The sequence below is a fragment of the Scyliorhinus canicula genome, chromosome 4 (assembly GCF_902713615.1).
Source record: "Scyliorhinus canicula chromosome 4, sScyCan1.1, whole genome shotgun sequence".
In the NCBI taxonomy this organism is placed as follows: domain Eukaryota; kingdom Metazoa; phylum Chordata; class Chondrichthyes; order Carcharhiniformes; family Scyliorhinidae; genus Scyliorhinus; species Scyliorhinus canicula.
The window spans coordinates 43,565,547-43,585,500 of NC_052149.1; the positions used below are offsets into that span (position 1 = coordinate 43,565,547).

Consider the following 19,954-nt stretch of genomic DNA (forward strand, 5'->3'; position numbering starts at 1 on the left):
AATGCCGGCATCTCCACATAAAAGAACATCTAGGAACAGTAAGAAGTCTTATAACACCAGGGGCGAAATTCTCCGACCCCACGCAGGGTCGGAGAATCGCCCAGGGCCGCCGAAAATCCCACCCCCGCCGTGGCAGAAAATCTCCGCCACCCGGGAATTGGCGGGGGTGGGAATCGCGCCACGTCAAGCGGCGAGCCTCCTGCGGCGATTCTCCGGCCCGCGATGGGCCGAAGTCCTGCCGCTGAGAGGCTTCTCCCGCCGCCGAGGTTTGAACCACCTCTGGTGGCGGCCGGATCGGCGGCGCGAGCAGGCCCCCGGGGTCCTGGGAGGGGCGCGGGGCAAGCGGACCCCAGGTGGTGCCCCCACGGTGGCCAGGCCCGTGATCGGGGCCCACCAATCGGCGGACGGGACAGTGCTGTGGGGGCACTCTTTCTCTTCCGCCGCCGCCACGGCCTACACCATGGCGGAGGCGGATGTCATCACCGGCGCATGCGCAAACTGGCGAAGGCCTTTCGGCCAGCCCCGGCGCCGGGCGTCAAAGGCCGTTGGTGCCGGTTTTGGCACCAGTCGGCGTGGTGCCAACCGCTCCGGTGCGGGCCTAGCCCCCAAACGGCAGAGAATTCCGCACCCTTTGGGGAGGCCCGACGCCAGAGTGGTTGGCGCCACTCCGCTACGCCGGGACCCCCCCCCCCCCGCCCCGCCGGGTAGGGGAGAATCCCGCCCCTGGTCTAGGAACAGGGAACAGATGACACTAGTGGGGTGGGGTAGGGGGAGGGAAGACAATGTTGAGGGAAAAACAGAACAATGGAAATAAATTTGGATGAATGTGGAAGAGAGTGTTCACAATCTCAAGTTTTTGAACTGAATGTTAAGTCCGGAAGGCGGTAAGGTGCCTAATCGGAAGATGAGGTGCTGCTCCTCCAGTTTCCGTTGGGCTTTACTGGAGCATTGCAGCAGGCCAAGGATGGACATGTGGGCATATGATCAGGACGGCAAATTGAAATGGCAAGCAACAGGAAAGTCTGGGTCCTGCTTGCAGATGGACCGAAGGTGTTCTGCAAAATTTGGAGTGAGGCCAAAAGTCAGAACTCCGTCGACGGAGAAACAAGTCCCAATTTTCCCCTCAGCACTTTTATAGTGGGCTCATGGCGGGTCATCTTTCCTGCTGGTGAACGTCAGGGTCATCATTTACATGTCACAAATGCTCATTAACAAGGCCACAGGTCGGAATCTCAATCCCCCATGAAATCTTCCACCCCACTCGCAGGAAATGCAACTGTTCTACTATCCAATCAGCAAATGTAGCATGCATCCAATGTGGGGGGGGGGGCTCTCTTTCACTGACCTGTCACTAGACGCTTCCTTTACCATCCGCATTTCTCTTCTCACGGGTGCTTGCAGTGTATTGTGCAGCAGTTGACACATTCACAAAGTGTGGGGGGGGGGGACGTTGGAAGACATGACGGAAGGGGCGTGGGGAGTTGAAGTCAACTGGGAGAGATCATGCAAAAGAAACTCTGAAAGGTGGGTGGGAGGTGTGGAGAAGTACAACTCTGCAAGGAATAGGTGTTCTGCAAGGAGGGATGTGAGATGCCTTTTAAATATGGCGACCGGACATCACAGTTAAGTGTCTCAATTCCTGCCTGACCAGCCATCAGGTTCGACATGAACCTCAGAGCGACATAATTAATGAGCTGAACATTGCATAATTTGAAGGTTTACCTGCTATGCTCTGCGATGGGAGTCCCTCATTCATCCCACCCCTACCCTGGAACTTTGTCCCAGAGCAGAAGATTCTGTCCAATAGCTTCAGTTATCCTAATGTTCAGATGGAAGATATTGAGCGCGATTCTCCCAAAATATTTCAAGGTTAATTTGTGGCAGGTTTTTCAGGGAGTTTCCCATCGGCTCTGCCGGCGAGTTCCCCACTGCTATTCAATGACACTCAGTCACTTTTTTGGGCCCTGGGGAGTATCTCGCCGGTTTAGCCCACACTCAGAATTTCTTTTAGCACTGGGGAGCAGAACTCAGAGATTGGGCTGCCATTTTGAAAGGGTGCTCCAATCTCTAAGTGAGCTTGTGGGTCCCCCCCCCCCCCCCCCACCCCCCCCCCCCCCCCCCCCCCCCCACCCCTATTGGCAATGTTACCCCACACAAGCATGGACACTACCACATCCTTCAAGTGAGGCCACTCCGCTATGTGGTCCCTGGCAGTTCTCCCTCCAGGCCCCCAAGCACCCTTAAATCACTCCTTCCCTTCTAGGTCCCCCAACCATCACCCCCCCCCCCCCCAATCTTCCGGAGACCCTACATATCTGCCCTTTACTCCCCCACCCCACTGCATGTTTTTCGCCAGCAGAATCTACCGGTCCCTCCGTTGTCAGTGGGATTTTCCGGTGACAGCACCCCTCGTCGCCAGGAAACCTTTGCACCGGCGTGAACAGCTGGTAAATTCCGCCCATACTTGATCCAAGCACTTAAATTTGACCTGCCAAAACTCAAGCCTTTCACATTCATTGGAAGGAACTTCTAATCTCAACATAATTCACAGAGCTCTGCCATGCCTGCAAATTTCTAATTCCATACGCTGGACATCATATAGATACGTCACCCGTATGCTACTATTTGGTCATGGCTGCATCTCATTTTGCCAACTGCAATTTCTCACTTCTGATATTATTTTTTCACAATGCTTTCCTGGCAACAATCAGAGATCACGAGAGGTCCCCTACAATCAAATTTCATGCCCTATATGAAAAAGGGCACTCCAAATTAATCGATCGAGAGGCCATAAAGAGTTGGGATTAGAAAGTAGAAGATATAAGTGTCAGTACCAGCTTCTGCTGTGCCTCTTTTAGAATCGTAGAATAATAAAGTACAGGAGGAGGATATTCATCGCATTGTGCCTATGTCAGCTCTCTGCAAGAGCTACCAATTAGTCCCACTCCCCTGCTCTTTCTCCTCAGCTCAGAAAATGTGTTCTTTTCAAGTATCTTCTTTTTCTCTTTCACTAAATACTGGCAAACATAACCAGAGGCTCTTCACTGTGGCACTCCTTTTGAAAGCTCTATGTGCAAGCTGATCATCAGGATATCATTGTGATTTGTCTTTCCCTAAATGTGTTAGATAATGGTGAGCCAGTGCCCATTGTATCCAGCTAGGCCAGCACTTAACCACACGCACTCTCTCTCACTTCTAAGCAGAGCTCAAATGCATACAGCCCCGAGTGTTTACAGAGTGAAGTAGAGGGCAATACACTCGGTAAGGTGCACAGAACAAACATGCAGGTACAGCTATCGGTGGCTCAGGAGGAGGAAGGGCTTCCTGTGCAGAGGACTCCTCCCACCTCTACCAGTACACATTTGCCTCTCTCCTCTCCTGTTTGCCTCCACCTTTTCCCTCGAGGTATCTACAGGTTGCTACCACTGAGGGAGTCGACCCAACTGGATCCCATCAAAGCAATGATTTACCTCTGAAGGTGCAATGGGACCGTCAATTCGCTGCTATGATTAAAATGATACCCGAGGCCCAATTTCTATTATACCGCAGACTTCCTGGTTCAGATTAAAAAACATATTTCTATTCTTAGAGTCTAATGACTTCTTAAAAATTAAAACAAACACAGTGTCTTCTTCGGTGACCCTGCTGCCACATACCAGGAGCACATTTTAAGAAATTTCTAAACATTATTTTCCATCAGTTAGGGTCCCAGGTTCGATTCCCGGCTTGGATCACTGTCTGTGCGGAGTCTGCACATTCCTCCCGTGTCTGCGTGGGTTTCCTCCGGGCACTCTGGTTTCCTCCCACATTCCAAGGATGTGCAGGTTAGGTGGATTGGCCGTGCTAAATTGTCCCTTAGTGTCCAGAAACAAAAGGTTAGTTGGGGTTACTGAGTTACGGGGATAGGGTAGAGGTGTGGGCTTAAGTGGGGTGCTCTTTCCAAGGGCCGGTGCAGACGCAATGGGCCGAATGGCCTCCTTCTGCACTATAAATGCTATGAACTGCTGATAATCTTAGGAAATGAGGAAACTGGAGCATGGGAAATTGGGGTTGTGGATACTGGCATCGCACTTGGATGAGTGACTCACAGAACACCTGGGGATATCGGGGTTGTTTAGACTGCTTCTGTGATTACTTCTTCTCCTCATACTCCTGATGCGCCTGCTCCTCAGCTGCTCACAGAGGGCTTTGCAGCATACAGCTAACCACCAAGAATCTTGACACATGCTCTATTGAATACTGCAGGGCTGCTCCAGAGCGTCCAGACAGCGGGAGAGTTAGCATCCCATTACATTTCATGTGGCAGCATGGTTTCACTCAATGCTTGATGTGCATGCATGTTCGGATTGCATGACAGACTCACCAGCTTTATGCTATCCCTCGTCAATTAATAGCCACCCTTTGGTCTGCCATGGTGATTCAAATAGATTCAAGTGGACTTCCACAGAATGAAGGTTTTAAGATCTGCTGCCAGGAAACCATGCATCAAACTTTATGATTCTCTGTCAATCGTCATATACCAGCTGCACATTGAGGAACTGTAAACCACTTTGGTTCCAGTATAGGGAAGTAATGACATGTGGCACCTTGCACCACATGGAAGCCTAGAATCCTAGCAAAGTGTGCTTGCTCCAACTATTCCTCTCTGGTGAAAGAAAATGAAATATAGTTAGCTGTCCTTGAATAGACAGCCTTGTGCAACAGAGGACAGCACAATGCTGAAAATATCTCCAACTCCTGCCTGTAAGGAGCCAGATGCAGAAAAGGTGAATCACCCCAGTCACCTTCACAGCCATTGACAGTGTGGTCCGCGTCCTGTTCTGGGCTGCACTTGTGGCTGCAGTAGGAGGCATGGTGGCACATTGGGCAGCACTGCCGCCTCACAGCGCCAGGGATCCGGGTTCAATTCTGACCTTGGGTGACTGCGTGGAGTTTGTACATTCTCCATGTGTCTGCAGGGTTTCCTCTGGGTGCTCCGGTTTCATCCACAGTCCAAAGATATGCAGGTTGGGTGGATTGGCCATGCTAAATTGCCCCTTAGTGTCCAAAAGGTCAGGTGGGGTTACAGGGATGTGGCGTGGACCTAGGTAAGGTGCTTTTTCGCAGGATAGTGCAGAGGCCAATTGGCCTCCTTCTGCACTGTAGGGATTCTATGGTTCTAGGTGGCATATTTGAATGAGGACAACCTTGGTGAAGCAGAGACATTTGACACACTTGCTCACTGAGGCTCGGGGAGGTGAATTGCCCCTGAAAATGCAGCAGCTGTGATCTCCAACTGAAAGCCCATCTTCACCTTCCTGTTCCAGCAGTTTGTCTCGCTCTGCGTAGTTTCTGTTCATTCTTCAAGTTATGCTGCATTCCAAGAGAACTATGCTACTATTGGCACCCTGTCTGAGCCCAAAAATGGTTCAAATTCTCATTTATCATCTACAAAGGGAAAAATTAGGGCAGAGGTGCATAAAACAGGAAACCCCATTAACAGCAGGAGGATGAGAAGATCCCACCACCGCCGGTGCCAATGGCTGGTCGTCTCCTTCCGCCGTGAAACACACTTCCATGCTGAAAGTTGGATGACAAATCATCGATGTGAAATGTTAATTGAGAACGGGATTTTCTCATTCACAGAAGTCGCCAGACCTGCTGAGAATTTCTGACATTTTCTGCTATTATTGCCGATCTTTGAGGACTTGCTATGAAACGGAATGTTGTTAGCTGTCCTTGAATAGACAGCCTCGTGCAACAGAGGACAGCAAGATGTTGAAAATATCGCCAACTCCAGCCTGTCAGGAGCCAGATGCAGAAAAGGTTAATCACCCCAGTCACCTTCATAGCCATCGACAAGGTGGTCCTCGTTTTGTTCTGGGCTGTAGTTGTGGCTGCAGTAGGAGGCACGGGGTTTAAACTTGTTGCCTCTTCAACTGATCTTTGATGTGTTCAGTGTCCTCTGACAGGGTCAGTTCTTGGCAAGCAACTATGCCTGTTTCATGTTGATGTATATTACCTTTTTAAAAAAAAAATTAGAATACCCAATTATTTTTTTCCAATTAAGGGACAATTTAGCGTGGCCATTCTACCCCGCACAGGCGCCGGAATGTGGCGACTAGGGGCTTTTCACAGTAACTTCATTGAAGCCTACACGTGACAATAAGCGATTTTCATTTCATTTCATTTCACCTACCCTGCACATTTTTGGGTTGTGGGGGCGGAACCCACACAAACACGGGGAGAATGTGCAAACTCCACACGGACAGTGACCCAGAGCCGGGATCGAACCTGGGATCTCAGCGCCGTGAGGCAGCAGGGCTAACCCACTGTGCCACCGTGCTGCCCGATGTATGTTACCTTGAGCAAATGAGGCTGGGGTGGTGCGAATTCTGACAGATGATGCCCACCCTTCCAGCTGAATTGCTTTCACATTCATCCAAAAGCGGTCTGATGCAAGAAACATTTTCCCATGAAGTCGGTGAACTTTAAAATCCAATGAAAAAAACAAGGTGGGGAGGGTTGGGGAAGATCCAGTATTATCGCAAGAACCAGAGGACACCGATCTGAGATGAATGGCAAAAGAATCAAAAGAGGCATGGGGAAGGATAATTTTACACAGTGAGTGGTTCACACCTGGAATGCTTTGCCTGAGAGTATGATGGAAGCAGATTCAATCATTAAAATGGGAATTAGACAAACTGCAGAGCTACGGGGTAAGGATGGGAATCGCTGAGTTGCTCTTGCAAAGAGCTGGTAGGTACACGATGCTGGGCTGAATGGCCACATCTGTACTGTCACCATGGGTGGAATTTTCAATTTTTGTGACTAAGTAGTATGGCGGATGGGTTCCACATTGGACGTTAGGAGAAGATGACATTTTGAAATGGCCACATCAAAGAACAGAGCTTGCTCCAAAGTTCAACACTGACTCCCTGGAGGTGCTCATTAGTATGCGGCAACACCAGGATATCCTCTATTTCAGGGCTGGCTCGAGAAAGCCCACCAACCTTACTTTGCCAGCCTGTGAGGTTATTGCAAAGGCAGTCAGCAGTTCAGGCAATAGCCATTGCAATGCCATCCAATGTAGGAAGACGATGAGTGATCTTATCCACTCCGCCAGGATCAGTCAACCTTCAGCTCACTACAATCTCACACTCTCATAATGGCATCATGCACTCAAAGTTGTACCACTCAAGGATCTCAAACAATACTAGGTGGGAATGTATCACCATGTCCATGACAATGGTCTCATCATTTGAAAGCATCGTGCATGTGCATCTGCATGTCCTCTTATTGCGAGGCTGAGGCATGCTCCCAATCAGTATACTCCTCACTTTGTGAGCCTCACATTGATGTGTTGTGCAGCTGACCTGTGAAAGTTACTCTAACCTTTGATGCACTATCAATTAAGGCGAGACGAGAGTAGAGGGTAATCGAGGCTTTATTAAGCAGAGACGTGTGGCCTCCTGCAGCTGCTACCAGAATGGGAGCAGCTCGGTGTGCACACACATTTATACTCCACCTACTGGGCGGAGCCAGCAGGCAGGGATCTACCCTCGTACCTGTAGTACAGGAGCCTTACCATATTACCTCTAATAACAACTATTATACAATCAGTGGTGATTACCACATTCACCCCTGTTAAAAAAGAGTCCAGCGGGGGTGGTGGGAAAAAATTTACAGGTTTGTGAAAATTTTAAGTTTACAGTCTGGTGAAAATTTACAAATTCAGCCAGTCGGGTGCCTTGATCCTCCGCTGTGAGCAGTCCCGGTGGTGATGCAGGGGCGAACTTGGTCGCCTGTGACTCCGGGAGCGTGTTAAACCAGTGTGAGGACAGATCGTCCTGGGGCGGGGGCTGTAGTGAGGTGCGCTGGGGGGAGGGTGGGTGACACCGGGGCAATCGGAGGGGGGGGTGTCGGGTGGTGGGCCGTGGGTGGGGATCCAGCTGGTGCCAGGTCCCTGAGGGAGACTGTGTCCTGGTGCCCGTCGGGGTACGCCACGTAGGCGTACTGCGGGTTCGCGTGCAGTAGTTGTACCCTTTCGACCAACGGGTCCGCTTTGTGGATCCACACGTGTTTCCGGAGGAGGACGGGTCAAGCAGCTGTCAGCCACGTTGGGAACGAAACCCCAGACGTAGACTTCCTAGGGAAGGCAAGGAGATGTTCATAGGGGGTTTCATTAGTCACAGTGCACAGTAGCGTTCGAATGGAGTGGAGCGCGTCGGGGAGGACCTCCTGCCTGCGGGAGACCGGGAGACTTTTAGACCGCAGGGCCAGCAGGACGGTCTGGATTCTCCCTCTCCACCTGCCTGTTTCCCTGGGGGTTGTAGCTGGTCGTCCTGCTTGAGGCAATGCCCTTGCTGAGCAGGAACTGACGCAGCTCATCACTCAAAGGAGGATCCCCGGTCCTTGTGGACGGAAGCAGGGAAACCGAACAGGGCGAAGATGGTGTTGAGTGCTTTAATGACCGTGGCAGACGTCATATCCCGGCATGGCATGGCGAAGGGGTTTCAGGAATATTCATTGTCCACGTTCAGGAAATACATTTTTCGGTCGGTGGAGGGGAGGGGCCCTTTGAAGTCCATGCTGAGGCGTTCAAAGGGATGGGAGGCCTTCACCAGGTGCGCTCGGTCCGACTGGTAGAAGTGCGGTTTGCACTCTGCGCAGACCTGACAGTCTCTGGTGACAGCCCTGACCTCCGCAATGGAGTAGGGCAGGTTGCGAGCCTTTATGAAGTGAAAGAACCGGGTGACCCCTGGGTGACAGAGGCCATCGTGTAGGGCCCGGAGTCGGTCCACTTGTGCGCTGGCACATGTACCTTGGGATAGGGCATCGGGGGGCTCATTGAGCTTCCCGGGGCGATACAAAATCTCATAATTGTAGGTGGAGAGCTCAATCCTCCACCTTAAGATTTTATAATTTTTGATCTTGCCCCGCTCTGTATTATTAAACATGAAGGCAACCAACCTTCAGCTTCAACGATGGCTTGGGCCTCCTTTCGACAGAGGAGTGCCGAATTTCAGAGGCATGGAGGGTGCGGGAAAAGAATGCCACGGGTCTGCCTGCCTGGTTGAGGGTGGCGTCCAGAGCGACGTCCGATGCATCGCTCTCGACCTGAAAGGGGAGGGACACGTCGACCGCGTGCATCGTGGCCTTGGCGATGTCTGCCTTGATACGGTTGAAGGCCTGGCGGGCCTCAGCCGTCAGAGGGAAAACTGTGGAGTGGATGAGTGGGCGGGCCTTGTCCACATAGTCCCCTCCACCGACCGAAACATGTATTTCCTGAACGTGGTCGATGCATACTCCTGATTCCCCTTCGCCATGCCATGCCCCGATATGACGTCGGCCACTGGGCATAATAGGAGAAAAACCCGAGGCATAGTTTCAGGGCCTTGGGGCAGTGGGGTAGGGGGAGTTCCATGAGGAGGCGCATGCGGTCAGGGTTGGGCCCCAGAACTCCATTTCCCACAACATAGCCAAGGATGGCTAAGCGGTTGGTGCGGAACATGCACTTCTCCTTATTGTAGGTGACTTTAAGGAGTTTGGCGGTGTGGAGAATTTGAGAAGGTTGGCGTCGTGGTCCTGCTGGTCGTGGCCGCAGATGGTGACGTTATCTAGGTATGGGAAGGTGGCCCGCAGCCCGTACCGGTCAACCATTCGGTCCATCTCACATTGGAAGACCGAGACCCCGTTAGTGACGCCGAAGGGAACCCTAAGGAAATGATAGAGGCAGCCATCTGCTTCGAACGCAGTGTATTGGCGGCCCGCCTTGCGGATGGGGAGCTGGTGGTAGGCAGATTTCAGGTCCACTGTGGAAACGACCCGGTACTGTGCAATCTGATTGACCGTATCAGATATGCGTGGGAGGGGGTACGCAGCGAGCTGCGCATATCAATTGATGGTCTGACTGTAGTCAATGACCATCCTCTGTTTCTCCCCAGTCTTTACTACTACCACTTGGGCTCTCTAGGGGCTGTTGCTGGCCTCAATGATGCCTTCCCGCAGCAGCCGCTGGACCTCTGACCTGACCTGCCCTGTTCTCTCCTGGGCACTGTACCGTCTGCTCCTGGTGGCGACGAGTTTGCAATCCGGGGTGAGGTTTGCAAACAGGGAAGGTGGGTTGACCTTAAGGGTCATGAGGCTGCATACGATGAGGGGTGGTAGGGGTCCGCCAAATTTAGAGTTAGACTTTGGAGGTTGCACTGGAAGTCCAGGCCGAGTAACAGGGCAGCACAGAGGTTGAGGAGGACGTAGAGCCGGATGTTGCTGAACTCTTCGCCCTGGACAGTGAGGGTGGCGATACAGTACCCCCGGATTTCCATGGAATGGGATCCGGAGGCTAGGGATATTCTCTGGGTAACGGGGTGTTCCGCGAGGGAGCAGCGCCTTACCGTAGAGGGGTGGGTGAAGCTTTCCGTGCTCCCGGAGTCAAGAAGGCAGGATGTCTTGTGCCCATCGACTTTCACTATCGTCGTCGCAGTTGTGAGGTTGTGCGGCCGGGACTGGTCGAGCGTGATGGAGGCGAGTTGTGGTTGATGTTGGTAGGCCCCGGGCTGGTCGACGGCGGTGGCAGGCGATGAATGGCCAGATGAAGTCCCCGATGGGCAGGGGTCCTGAGGCCCCGTCCAAAATGGCGCCGAAGATGGCGGCGCCTACGGGGCACACATGGCGGGCGGTGTTCAAGGTGGCGGTGCCCATTGGCCGCACGTGGAGGAAGATGGCGGCCCCCACGGTCCGCACGTGTTCTGCTGGGAGGAAGGTGGTGGCGCCCACGGGCCGCACATGATCTGCGGGGACGAAAATGGTGGTGCCCACAGGTTGCACATGGGGGGTGCAGGAACACTGAGCAGCGATCGACCGGGTCTGGCACACAGCAGCGAAATGTCTCTTCTTTCTGCAGATCTTGCAGATTGCTCACCGTGCTGGGCAGCGCTGCTGGGGGTGCTTTGTCTTCCCGCAGAAATAGCATTTGGGCCCCCCGGGGTTGGTTGGCTGGGGGCGGCTACTGGTGGGGCCCACGATGTCCATGAGGGTGCTGTGCGGTCGGGGGCGTATGCCGTGCGGTTGGGGGAGTATGACTGTACGTTACGGGAGGCTACCGTTAGCGAGTTTGCGAGTTGCCTGGTTGCCGCGAGGTCGAGCGTACCCCCTTCTAATAGGCGCTGGCGGATGTACGCCAACTCCATGCCCGTAACGAACGCGTCCCTATAGTTCTGTATGTTCCACGGCCGTAACTGCCTCACAATCGCAGTTCCTTGCCAGGATGTGCAGGGCACGCCAGAAATCATCTAATGACTTACCGGGGAATGGACAGGAGGTGCCTGGCATAGAGTTTGTTGATCAGCCGGATATAGTGTCCTTTCAGAAGCTCTATAGCTTCAGGGTTAGTGGGCGCATTCCAGATAAGGGGAAAAATCTCGGAGCTCACCCGCGAGTACAGGACGTGGAGCTTCTGTGCATCCGAGGATTGTTCAGTCACTGATCCGAGGTAGCTTTCGAAGCAAGCCAGCCAGTGGTCGAAGGCCAACGTGGTATTGCCTGCTTGAGGGTGCAGCTGTAGACGATCTGGCTTGATGCGTAGTTCCATCGCTGTAATAACTCTGCTTGATAAATTGATGCACTATCAACGAGAGTAGAGGGTAATCGAGGCTTTATTAAGCAGAGATGTGTGGCCTCCTGCAGCTGCTACCAGAATGGGAGCAGCTCCGGCGAGCACACACATTTATACGCCGCCTACTGGGCGGAGCCAGCAGGCAGGGATCTACCCCCGTACCTGTAGTACAGGAGCCGTACCATATTACCTCTAATAACAACTATTATACAATCAGTGGTGACTCCCACAACCTTGTGTTGTGTCAGGGAGCTGTGACCTTTTTACGGAGGTATCTGAAAAATGCGGTAGCAATCTATGCTCTTTATAGAATGTCATGGAGTTGCTGTCCTCATTGGCCTTAGGGTGGTATCTGTAATTTTCTAGGCAAATGAAAAGGTTGCCTTCATTGGCAGTGTCAAATTACAAAACCTGCAGCCATGGTGCCCTCTCCAACCATGCACACATTTCAGTGTCCACAAAAAGCTACTCATAAAGATGGCCACCACTGCATTAAGCCTTTTGATGCAGCATCTGCTCTGTTGTGGTGATTATCATTTTTCAGAGTGCACCAATGGAGAGTTCATGACTGACTTTCTTTTTTTAAATACATTTAACGTACCCAATTCATTTTTTCCAATTAAGGGGCAATTTAGCGTGGCCAATCCACCTCCCCTGCACATCTTTGGGCTGTGGGGCGAAACCCACGCAAACACAGGGAGAACGTGTAAACTCAACACGGACAGTGACCCAGAGCCGGGATCAAACCTGGGACCTCGGCACTGTGAGGCAGCAATGCAAACCACTGCACCACCGTGCTGCCCTATGACTGACTTTTTCAATAAGAAGTCAAGCAACACCAAGTTAAATGTCCAACAGGTTTGTTTCAAATCACGAGCTTTCGGAGGGCAGCTCCTTCATCAGGTGAGTCACCTGATTTGAAACAAACTTGTTGGACTTTGACCTGGTGTTGCAAGACTTCTTACTGTGTCCACCTCAGTCCAATGCCGGCATCTCCACATCATGACCTTTTCAATGAATAGGGCCTAGTGAAGCATGAGGATTGAAGGTGCAAGCCTGAATGTTGAAGTTGCGCTTGATGTCATTGGTTGAAAAGGCTTTTCAGTGCACTGCAATATCATTAAGGGACACAAGGAATGTCTCTGTGTCTCATTGCCTATCCCTTAATCAGCCTGGAATCTTGAGGCTATCTGTGGCAGGAGCAGGTCTTCCACATCATGCTGTTTCGAGGGCATCCTCACATGGAAACAGACCCTCTTCAGCTTCCTGCCCTTCCTGCTTTACAATATTCAAGGAACTCTCAGCCTCCTTCCAAGTCTCCTTCTGGCAAGGGATCCCCCATTTTAAGTGCCAGGTTGCAGAGACTACTGCAGTGCCCCATCTGAACGGTCCAAGCATTGGAAGTGCATCTTCAGGCAGCCAATGGTCTGCTTAATGATGGATGGTGTTTGCCTTATGTTCTTCATTGTATCTCTCCTCCAATGAACATGTGTCATGAGCCACCGTTTGAGCGGGTACCCCTTATCCCCAAGAAGCCATCCCCGTATTCGCTGAGGCCCTTTGAATATGTGAGGTGCCTGGGAGTGGACTCAGAATGTATGAGTCATGGCAACTACCAGGATATCTGGCACAAATGTGCTTCTGATGAACACACACCAGTTGAACGTTGATGGAGTGGAGCCCTTCCTGTTAATGAATATCAGGGGCTGCTGTCATGCTTGGCATTGTCTATTGCTCATCTCCAGATAACAAAGTCTTCTTTGGTAGACCCTTGGCCCAGTGAGATGTCTCTGAGGGATGTATCTAACTACTCATCCTCTGGGTCGTTGCTGGGGCTCCCCTGGTCCATGGGCCTCCTCTCGAAGCTTCATTGGGCAGTGCCTTGTTCTTCTCCTCCTCAATCGGATCCCTGCCATCAATAAAGCAGCTCTGATCAAGGCTCCATTATTTAATCCTCCTTCTCTCTTGGGAATGATAGATGCAAGAGATTGATGGACGTCGGACAGAAATAGTGTACCTCCCACTCACACACATGCCCCAGATAGTACTAATAGCTTTTCGCTGATACGGCCTTGCAGCTGAGGCACACACTCCACATATCTCGGTGTTCACGATGCCAATCCTGACACTTTACCTCTGAATCCCACAGAACCGTGGACACATTCTGAAATGTGCGACCTTTCCAAAGGAACTCCTGCAATCTATTATCTTTCATGCTGATCAACCTTAACCCATACTTCAGCAATGATTAGATGCCCTTTGGCTTGTGATCCATGCAAACTGCACATAATGCACATTATCGGCTTTTGTCGATGATCTGGCAGAAATGCAACAGCTGTGCATTCTATACACTTGCCGTCATTTCCATTCTCACATACCTCTGTGTTAAAGTTCAAATGGAGCGACTGCTCCAAAATGAAGCCAATGTGCAAGAAAATCCAATAGCTCCAATGAAACCTTCTCCAAGAAATGTTGCCCTTTTATATCAGCTCTGACACCATTCAATGTTTAGAGTCCATCAGGTGCCCCCTGAAAAGGACCCCTGAGTGCAGCCCTGGTCTCCTCTTACACTGACTCAGTCCCCTCCCATCCAGATTCCTTTCCACTTTTGATTTTTTTCACCTTTCCTCCTTCACCCACATGTCCCCACCCCAGTAGGAAAGTTGGTCTGTCTTGTTTGCAGCTCCCAGATAACATATTCCCAGACAACAGAGCAAGCCAGTGAAAATAACTATCCCACACCCTCACCAGCATAGCATCTCACTGATTTTGGTGAGAATCTAGAGCAGCACTGTTGCAGGTGGGCTTTGAGTATTTCACTCAGCAGGGAAATAAGGGCTGACAGCAACACCTCGCTTATTTCCAAACATGTTTCAGAACCGTCTAATTTCCTATTGACAGGGTGCAAGATTGAGAGGGGACTACGTGATTCTGGTGAGTAACGTTTTTAATGAGCATTCATGAGATGGTAAGGTATGCAAATAGGGCCCCCCCCCCCCCCCCAAAGGATCAGCTGGAAACACAGCCACTATCAGCCAGCAAAGAAAGTAGTGAGGGGAAAATTCCAAACTGTTTTCCCGACCGCCCTGAAATCCACGAGGGTTGGAGGGGAAAATTCTGATTCTGTGATTTTGTTGATAAGAATGAGGAGAGGCAGTACAAAATGAAGGATACAATTTTAAAATGGATCCAGGAGCAGGGGGATCGTGGGTGTATGGGGATAAATCATTGAAGGTGGGCAAGGCAGGTTGAGAAAGTTGTTCGTAAAGCACACAGAATCCTGGGCTTTAATAAACAGAAACATAGGGCGTGATTTAGTGGCCTCGTCATGCCTGACTTGGTGATGAGACGAGGTCTCTTGCAAGATTCGGGACACTCGAACGCCTCACGAGATTCAAAGGAATCTCACCCTCATTGGGCGAGATCCAAATTAGCACATTTAAGTGAGCCATTAAACTAATTTAAATACTTCTGCGCAGGATTCTCCCAGTACCCAGACCAAACAGCCATGCCTAGGGGGCCTCGCCATGGCGCCATTTAGCACAAGTCCACCCAAAAGTGGACCAGGCATAATGGCAAATGATAGGGACATCTCCCAGGCCGTTAGAGACACTTGGGTGGTCGGGCTCTGGGCAGGGTGGTACCCTGGCACCCCTGCTGGCCCCTAGGCACTGCCAGCCTGACACATTGGCACTGCCACCCGGGCTCCCTGGAGTGTCACTGTGGCACTGCGAGGATGTCTGGATGGCACTGCCAGGCTGGAAGGGGCACTGACAGGGTGCCTAGGTGCCTTGTTGTCCATGCCATGGTCCACATCCAGAATGCCTTGCCCATAAGGGCTGGGGTGAAGGGGGGGGGGGGGGCTCAAGGACCCTGTAAGAGATAGGTTGGGTGCAGTGGTGGGGGGGATGGGGAGGGAGGCCGCATTGGGGTTGCTGAAGGGGGTCGAAAGATTGGGGCGGCCTTTAAAAATGGCAGCCCGAACCAAGCTGAACTCGTCAGTGCAGGAAATGATACAAGTGCGGCCTCGATGGACCATCCCCCGCTGAGACCAAAAAATCAGCAAAGTGCCGTTAAATAGCGGGGTCTTGCAGAAACGCACCCAGCTAAATGTGCCCGAAACGGGATTCCGTTTATGTCCCGTTGAACCACCCCCATGGAGTACAAAAGAAAGTAACGTATGGTGAATCCTTATAAAAACCTGGTTTGGCCTCAACAGGAGTATTGTGGCAAACTCTCGCACTAGACTCCAAAAAAAGATATGAAGGTATTGGAGAGAGTGCAGAAGAGACTTCAAGAACAGTTCCAGAGTTGAAGGACTTCAGTTCTGGGGATAGATTGTTAAAGCTCAGGTTATTCTCCTTAGAAAACTGTGAGGAGATTTGATAGAGGTGTGCCAATCATAAAGGATCTGGACAGAGCAGAAAAAAACGGAACTATCCCCATTGGCAGAAAGGTGAACAGCAGAAGAAACAATGGCAATATGAGGAAAAACTTTTTTATAGAGCATGTGGTTAGGATCTGGAATGTGCTGGAGTAGATTCTATCATGGCTTTCAAAGGGAAGTGGATAATTATTGGAGGAAAGTTTTGTAAGATTGCAAGGACAGGATAGGGGAGAGGAACTAGTTGAATTGCTCTTGCAGAGAGGTGGCGTGGACACAAAAGACTGATTGGCCTCTTTCTATGATTCAGTTTTGTGAGGCCTGCAGTGATGCTTTTAGTTCATTATTTAATAAATAAAATTGCATATATATATATATATATATATATATATTTTACAGATACCCTTTCTTTGTGTCTAATTTTATTCCAGTTCTTGAGGCATAAAATAGTCCAGCAGTTAAAAAAGATGAAGTTTTGAGACAAGAGAGCATGTTTGAAGAAAAGAAAGTGATCTTGTAGATTTTCTTTTTAAAGGTCCGTGACATTAATATTCTTGCGGCATCAACAAATTCAGGAAAAAGGTCTCTGCAATAAAGGCTACAGTAGCTGCTGGAAGTTAGTCATCTGATGGTGCTGCCTTTTAACAGCTTATTCTTACACAGGATTGACGGGGATCTGCGATATTTTCTGCTCCTTAATCCCACTCTAAGGCAGCTGAAATTCCTTGAAGAGTGCTTGTTTAACAAGGACTTAATTCTAACTTAACTTGAAATGAGACGCTCCAGGGACTAGTCTGTTCTCATGCCAGTTAAAAGGCTCTGTCCCCCGTCTCTCTCTCTCTCACTCTAGTTCACTCAATTCTGTTGAGCTTTTTGTACTGTTATATCTCTGTCTTCTTTCATTTTCCCATTTCAAATAATCTTTCATTTTAGTTTCTCGGGTTTCTTTCTCTCTTCTACCTTATTCATTGCTTGCCTGCAGATTGTATTTTTGCCCTTATGTTCTTCTCTCTTCCTTTCTTTCCCCATTGTATTTTCCTTCTTGTTTATTTCCACTCTCTTTCACCCATCTCTGACATGTGTTCCTTATTTTCAACATTTACTCAGGCTCACTTACCTTCACAGTCCCCTGGATTGTGCTGTCCTTCAACATGGAATGCTTACTGTTGAAGAAACAGGAAATAATTATTTTATTTTATTGCACGTCATGTCTTCCCACAGTTCCAGATATTGTGCTGCTTGAGCACGATTATAACATGCTAACAATTTTTGTTACTCACAATATTACCCAGTACTCCCCCCCCCCCCCCCCCCCCCCCCCCCCCACATTTCCCTGTAAAAACTGTTGCAAAATTAGAATTATTATTCAGATGTAGTGTGAAATAATCAAATGTATGTTTTGGCAGTTTCTGTACAACATATCACACAATAAATGGCATTGCATCTGAAAGCACATCAGCTGTCCAAATGCACACATCAAAGTGACATTACTTTTGTTTAGCACAAGAAAAAGAGAAAAAAATTGGATATCAAGATTATCGACAGCTTGAGCTACACAACATTTTTAGCCAGGTACCAAAATTCCTCGATGTCTTAAATAGATTTAGGAGGCAAAGTTGAGAGTTGTATTATAAAGGTCAGTTATCACATTGATTTAGAGGTCTATGCAATATTACTTTGAGTCATTTGATAGCGCATTAAAAGAGATAGCATCCTTTCTATTGCCACCTCTGGGATCTAACTAGAAGCGATTCGAGGAAAAATATATAATCTGCTTAACCCAAATGGTTTGTGCCTATGATTCCCCACAAAGAGAAATCCTGAGCTGGGGAGATGCAGGGAAAGAGTCAGCTGTGTCTCCAGCTGGGGAAGAAAGGCAGTTTCCAAGCAGTGGCAGATTGTAATTCCTTTCACAATTAAAGAGGAAAACAGTTCATCTATTTCCGGAGTGTTTACCTGTGCCACTCTTCAATCAGCTGCTAACAGCTCTGCTCCTTACACTCTCTTGGTCTTTACCCTTCAGTGAGCATTGATGGGGATTCATTTAGCCTTTCAAAATTGCTTGAATTATCAGTCAGAAACTAAATGAATAAAGTTGGATGAGGATTTTTTAAATGGGTATGGTAACACAGTGTTTATGTTACTGGACTCCGTAATCCATAGACCTGGGCTAATTATCCAGATACATGAATTCAAATCCCACCACAGTGACAGGGATACTTATTTCTAGATAATTAAACAAATCTGACATAAAAAGGTTGCCATAAAATCACTAAATTATTGTAAAACCTATTTGGTTCACTAATGCCCTTCAGGGAAGAAAATCTGCCATCCTTACCTGGTCTGGCCTACATGTGACTCCAGACCTTCAGCAATCGGTTTGACGCTTAATTGGTCAATGAAATGATCTGCAAAACCATTGTATCAAACCTCTATGCTTCTAGAGGTTCAAGACTGCAGTTCACTGCCACCAACTCATTTGGGGGGTGAGCAGTAAATGCTGCCGTACCACAATTCCCACATCCAAGAATAAATGAAAAAGAAATATTTTGTTAACCAAAACCTGTCGTTGTTTCAGAAGTATTCCTCTATAATCTTCCATCACAGTGGGCAGCACGGTGGCACAGTGGTTAGCATTGATGCCTACGGCGCTGAGGACCCGGGTTCGAATCCCAGCCCTGGGTCACTGTCCGTGGGGAGTTTGCACGTTCTCCCCATGTTTGCGTGGGTTTCACCCCCACAACCTAAAGATGTGCAGGATAGGTGGATTGGCCATGCTAAATTGCCTCTTAATTGGAAAAAATAATTGGGTACTCAAAATTTGTATTAAAAAAATAATCTTCCATCATCTCTTCTCCCAAAACCCCCAAATACATCACATATAATTGCCACTTTACCCATTGATGCAACATGCAGCTGGTCACTCTGATCTATCCACAGTTCATCCCAAAATTCCAGGGGAATATATGGTACAGCAACACAAATGATACTATCATATTGATTGCTGTCGGTTTAAATAGAAAAAGACAGGACTAACTCAGAGAAATCATGGAGCTATCAAAATGATTAATAAAATATACATTTAATACTATCTTAATTCCCAGGAAGACACTAAACAAGTTGCTCCTTTCCAGAATGTTGAAATAGTCAGATGGACTCACTTATGAGGAATCTACACTTTAATATCATCACTAAAAAGTTATATATTTTCAATTATATGATAGCATTTATCAAAATCTATAAACAATTTCATGTTTTTAACCATCCCAATGTTCAAGTATTATATTTTTGCTTCATCTTCTGAATCTGCAGGGCTGAGCTGATGACCTGTTATCATGCCTCCAGTTTTACCCTTAAGCCATCTGCGGGAAGGTGCACAGGTCAACTGAATTTCCTTCCTTCCCTCTGCTGGAGATCTTGACCTATGCTCAGGGATTGCACCTAATAGCATGGCCAAGATGGGAAAGTTGTCCTGTCAGGAATTAATAGCATAAAACCATTTCCTTTCATTCTATGGTGTTAGATAGACTATAGCCACATTCTACAATCGTATCATCCTTTATTATTCGAGTTAAGTTGCTGCCGATAGAAAGATAGTGCAAATAGCAGAAGTAGTGACTGTTTTATTCAATGCAATTGTCATTTGGTCTGCAAACCTGTTAAAAATGTGTGACTTGGCAAAATTGAATGTAATTAACAGACATAAAGAGCTAAAATAATTCAGCTAATAGCTGTGGAGTAAGGGGAGTTTGGGATTTTTAATCTCTGCTCATTTAGGACAATAATTGTATTCATTTGTCAGGTAGCCACAAATTCATTACAGTAATAACAAATACATAACTTGCTACGCTCTGAATTACTGGCCAATTTCGACTATTATATTTCAGGCATAACAAAGATAAAACCTGAAACATCAAGATCTCAATATCAACGCACTGGTAAAATAAACTTCTTCTGTCTGTTTTTTAAAAACA

At 48.9% G+C, this 19,954-nt stretch overlaps 1 protein-coding gene across 8 annotated transcripts in view; it reads right to left on the bottom strand.

Moving 5' to 3' along the window:
- rnf220a (ring finger protein 220a) overlaps positions 1-19,954 on the bottom strand; it is a 554,594-nt gene that overhangs the window by 171,369 nt on the left and 363,271 nt on the right. For all 8 annotated transcript variants that reach the window (XM_038794120.1, XM_038794119.1, XM_038794117.1 and 5 more), the window contains exon 4: positions 17,098-17,143. In XM_038794120.1, the coding sequence (XP_038650048.1) occupies positions 17,098-17,143 (46 nt within the window). The remainder of the gene's footprint in view (positions 1-17,097; positions 17,144-19,954) is intronic.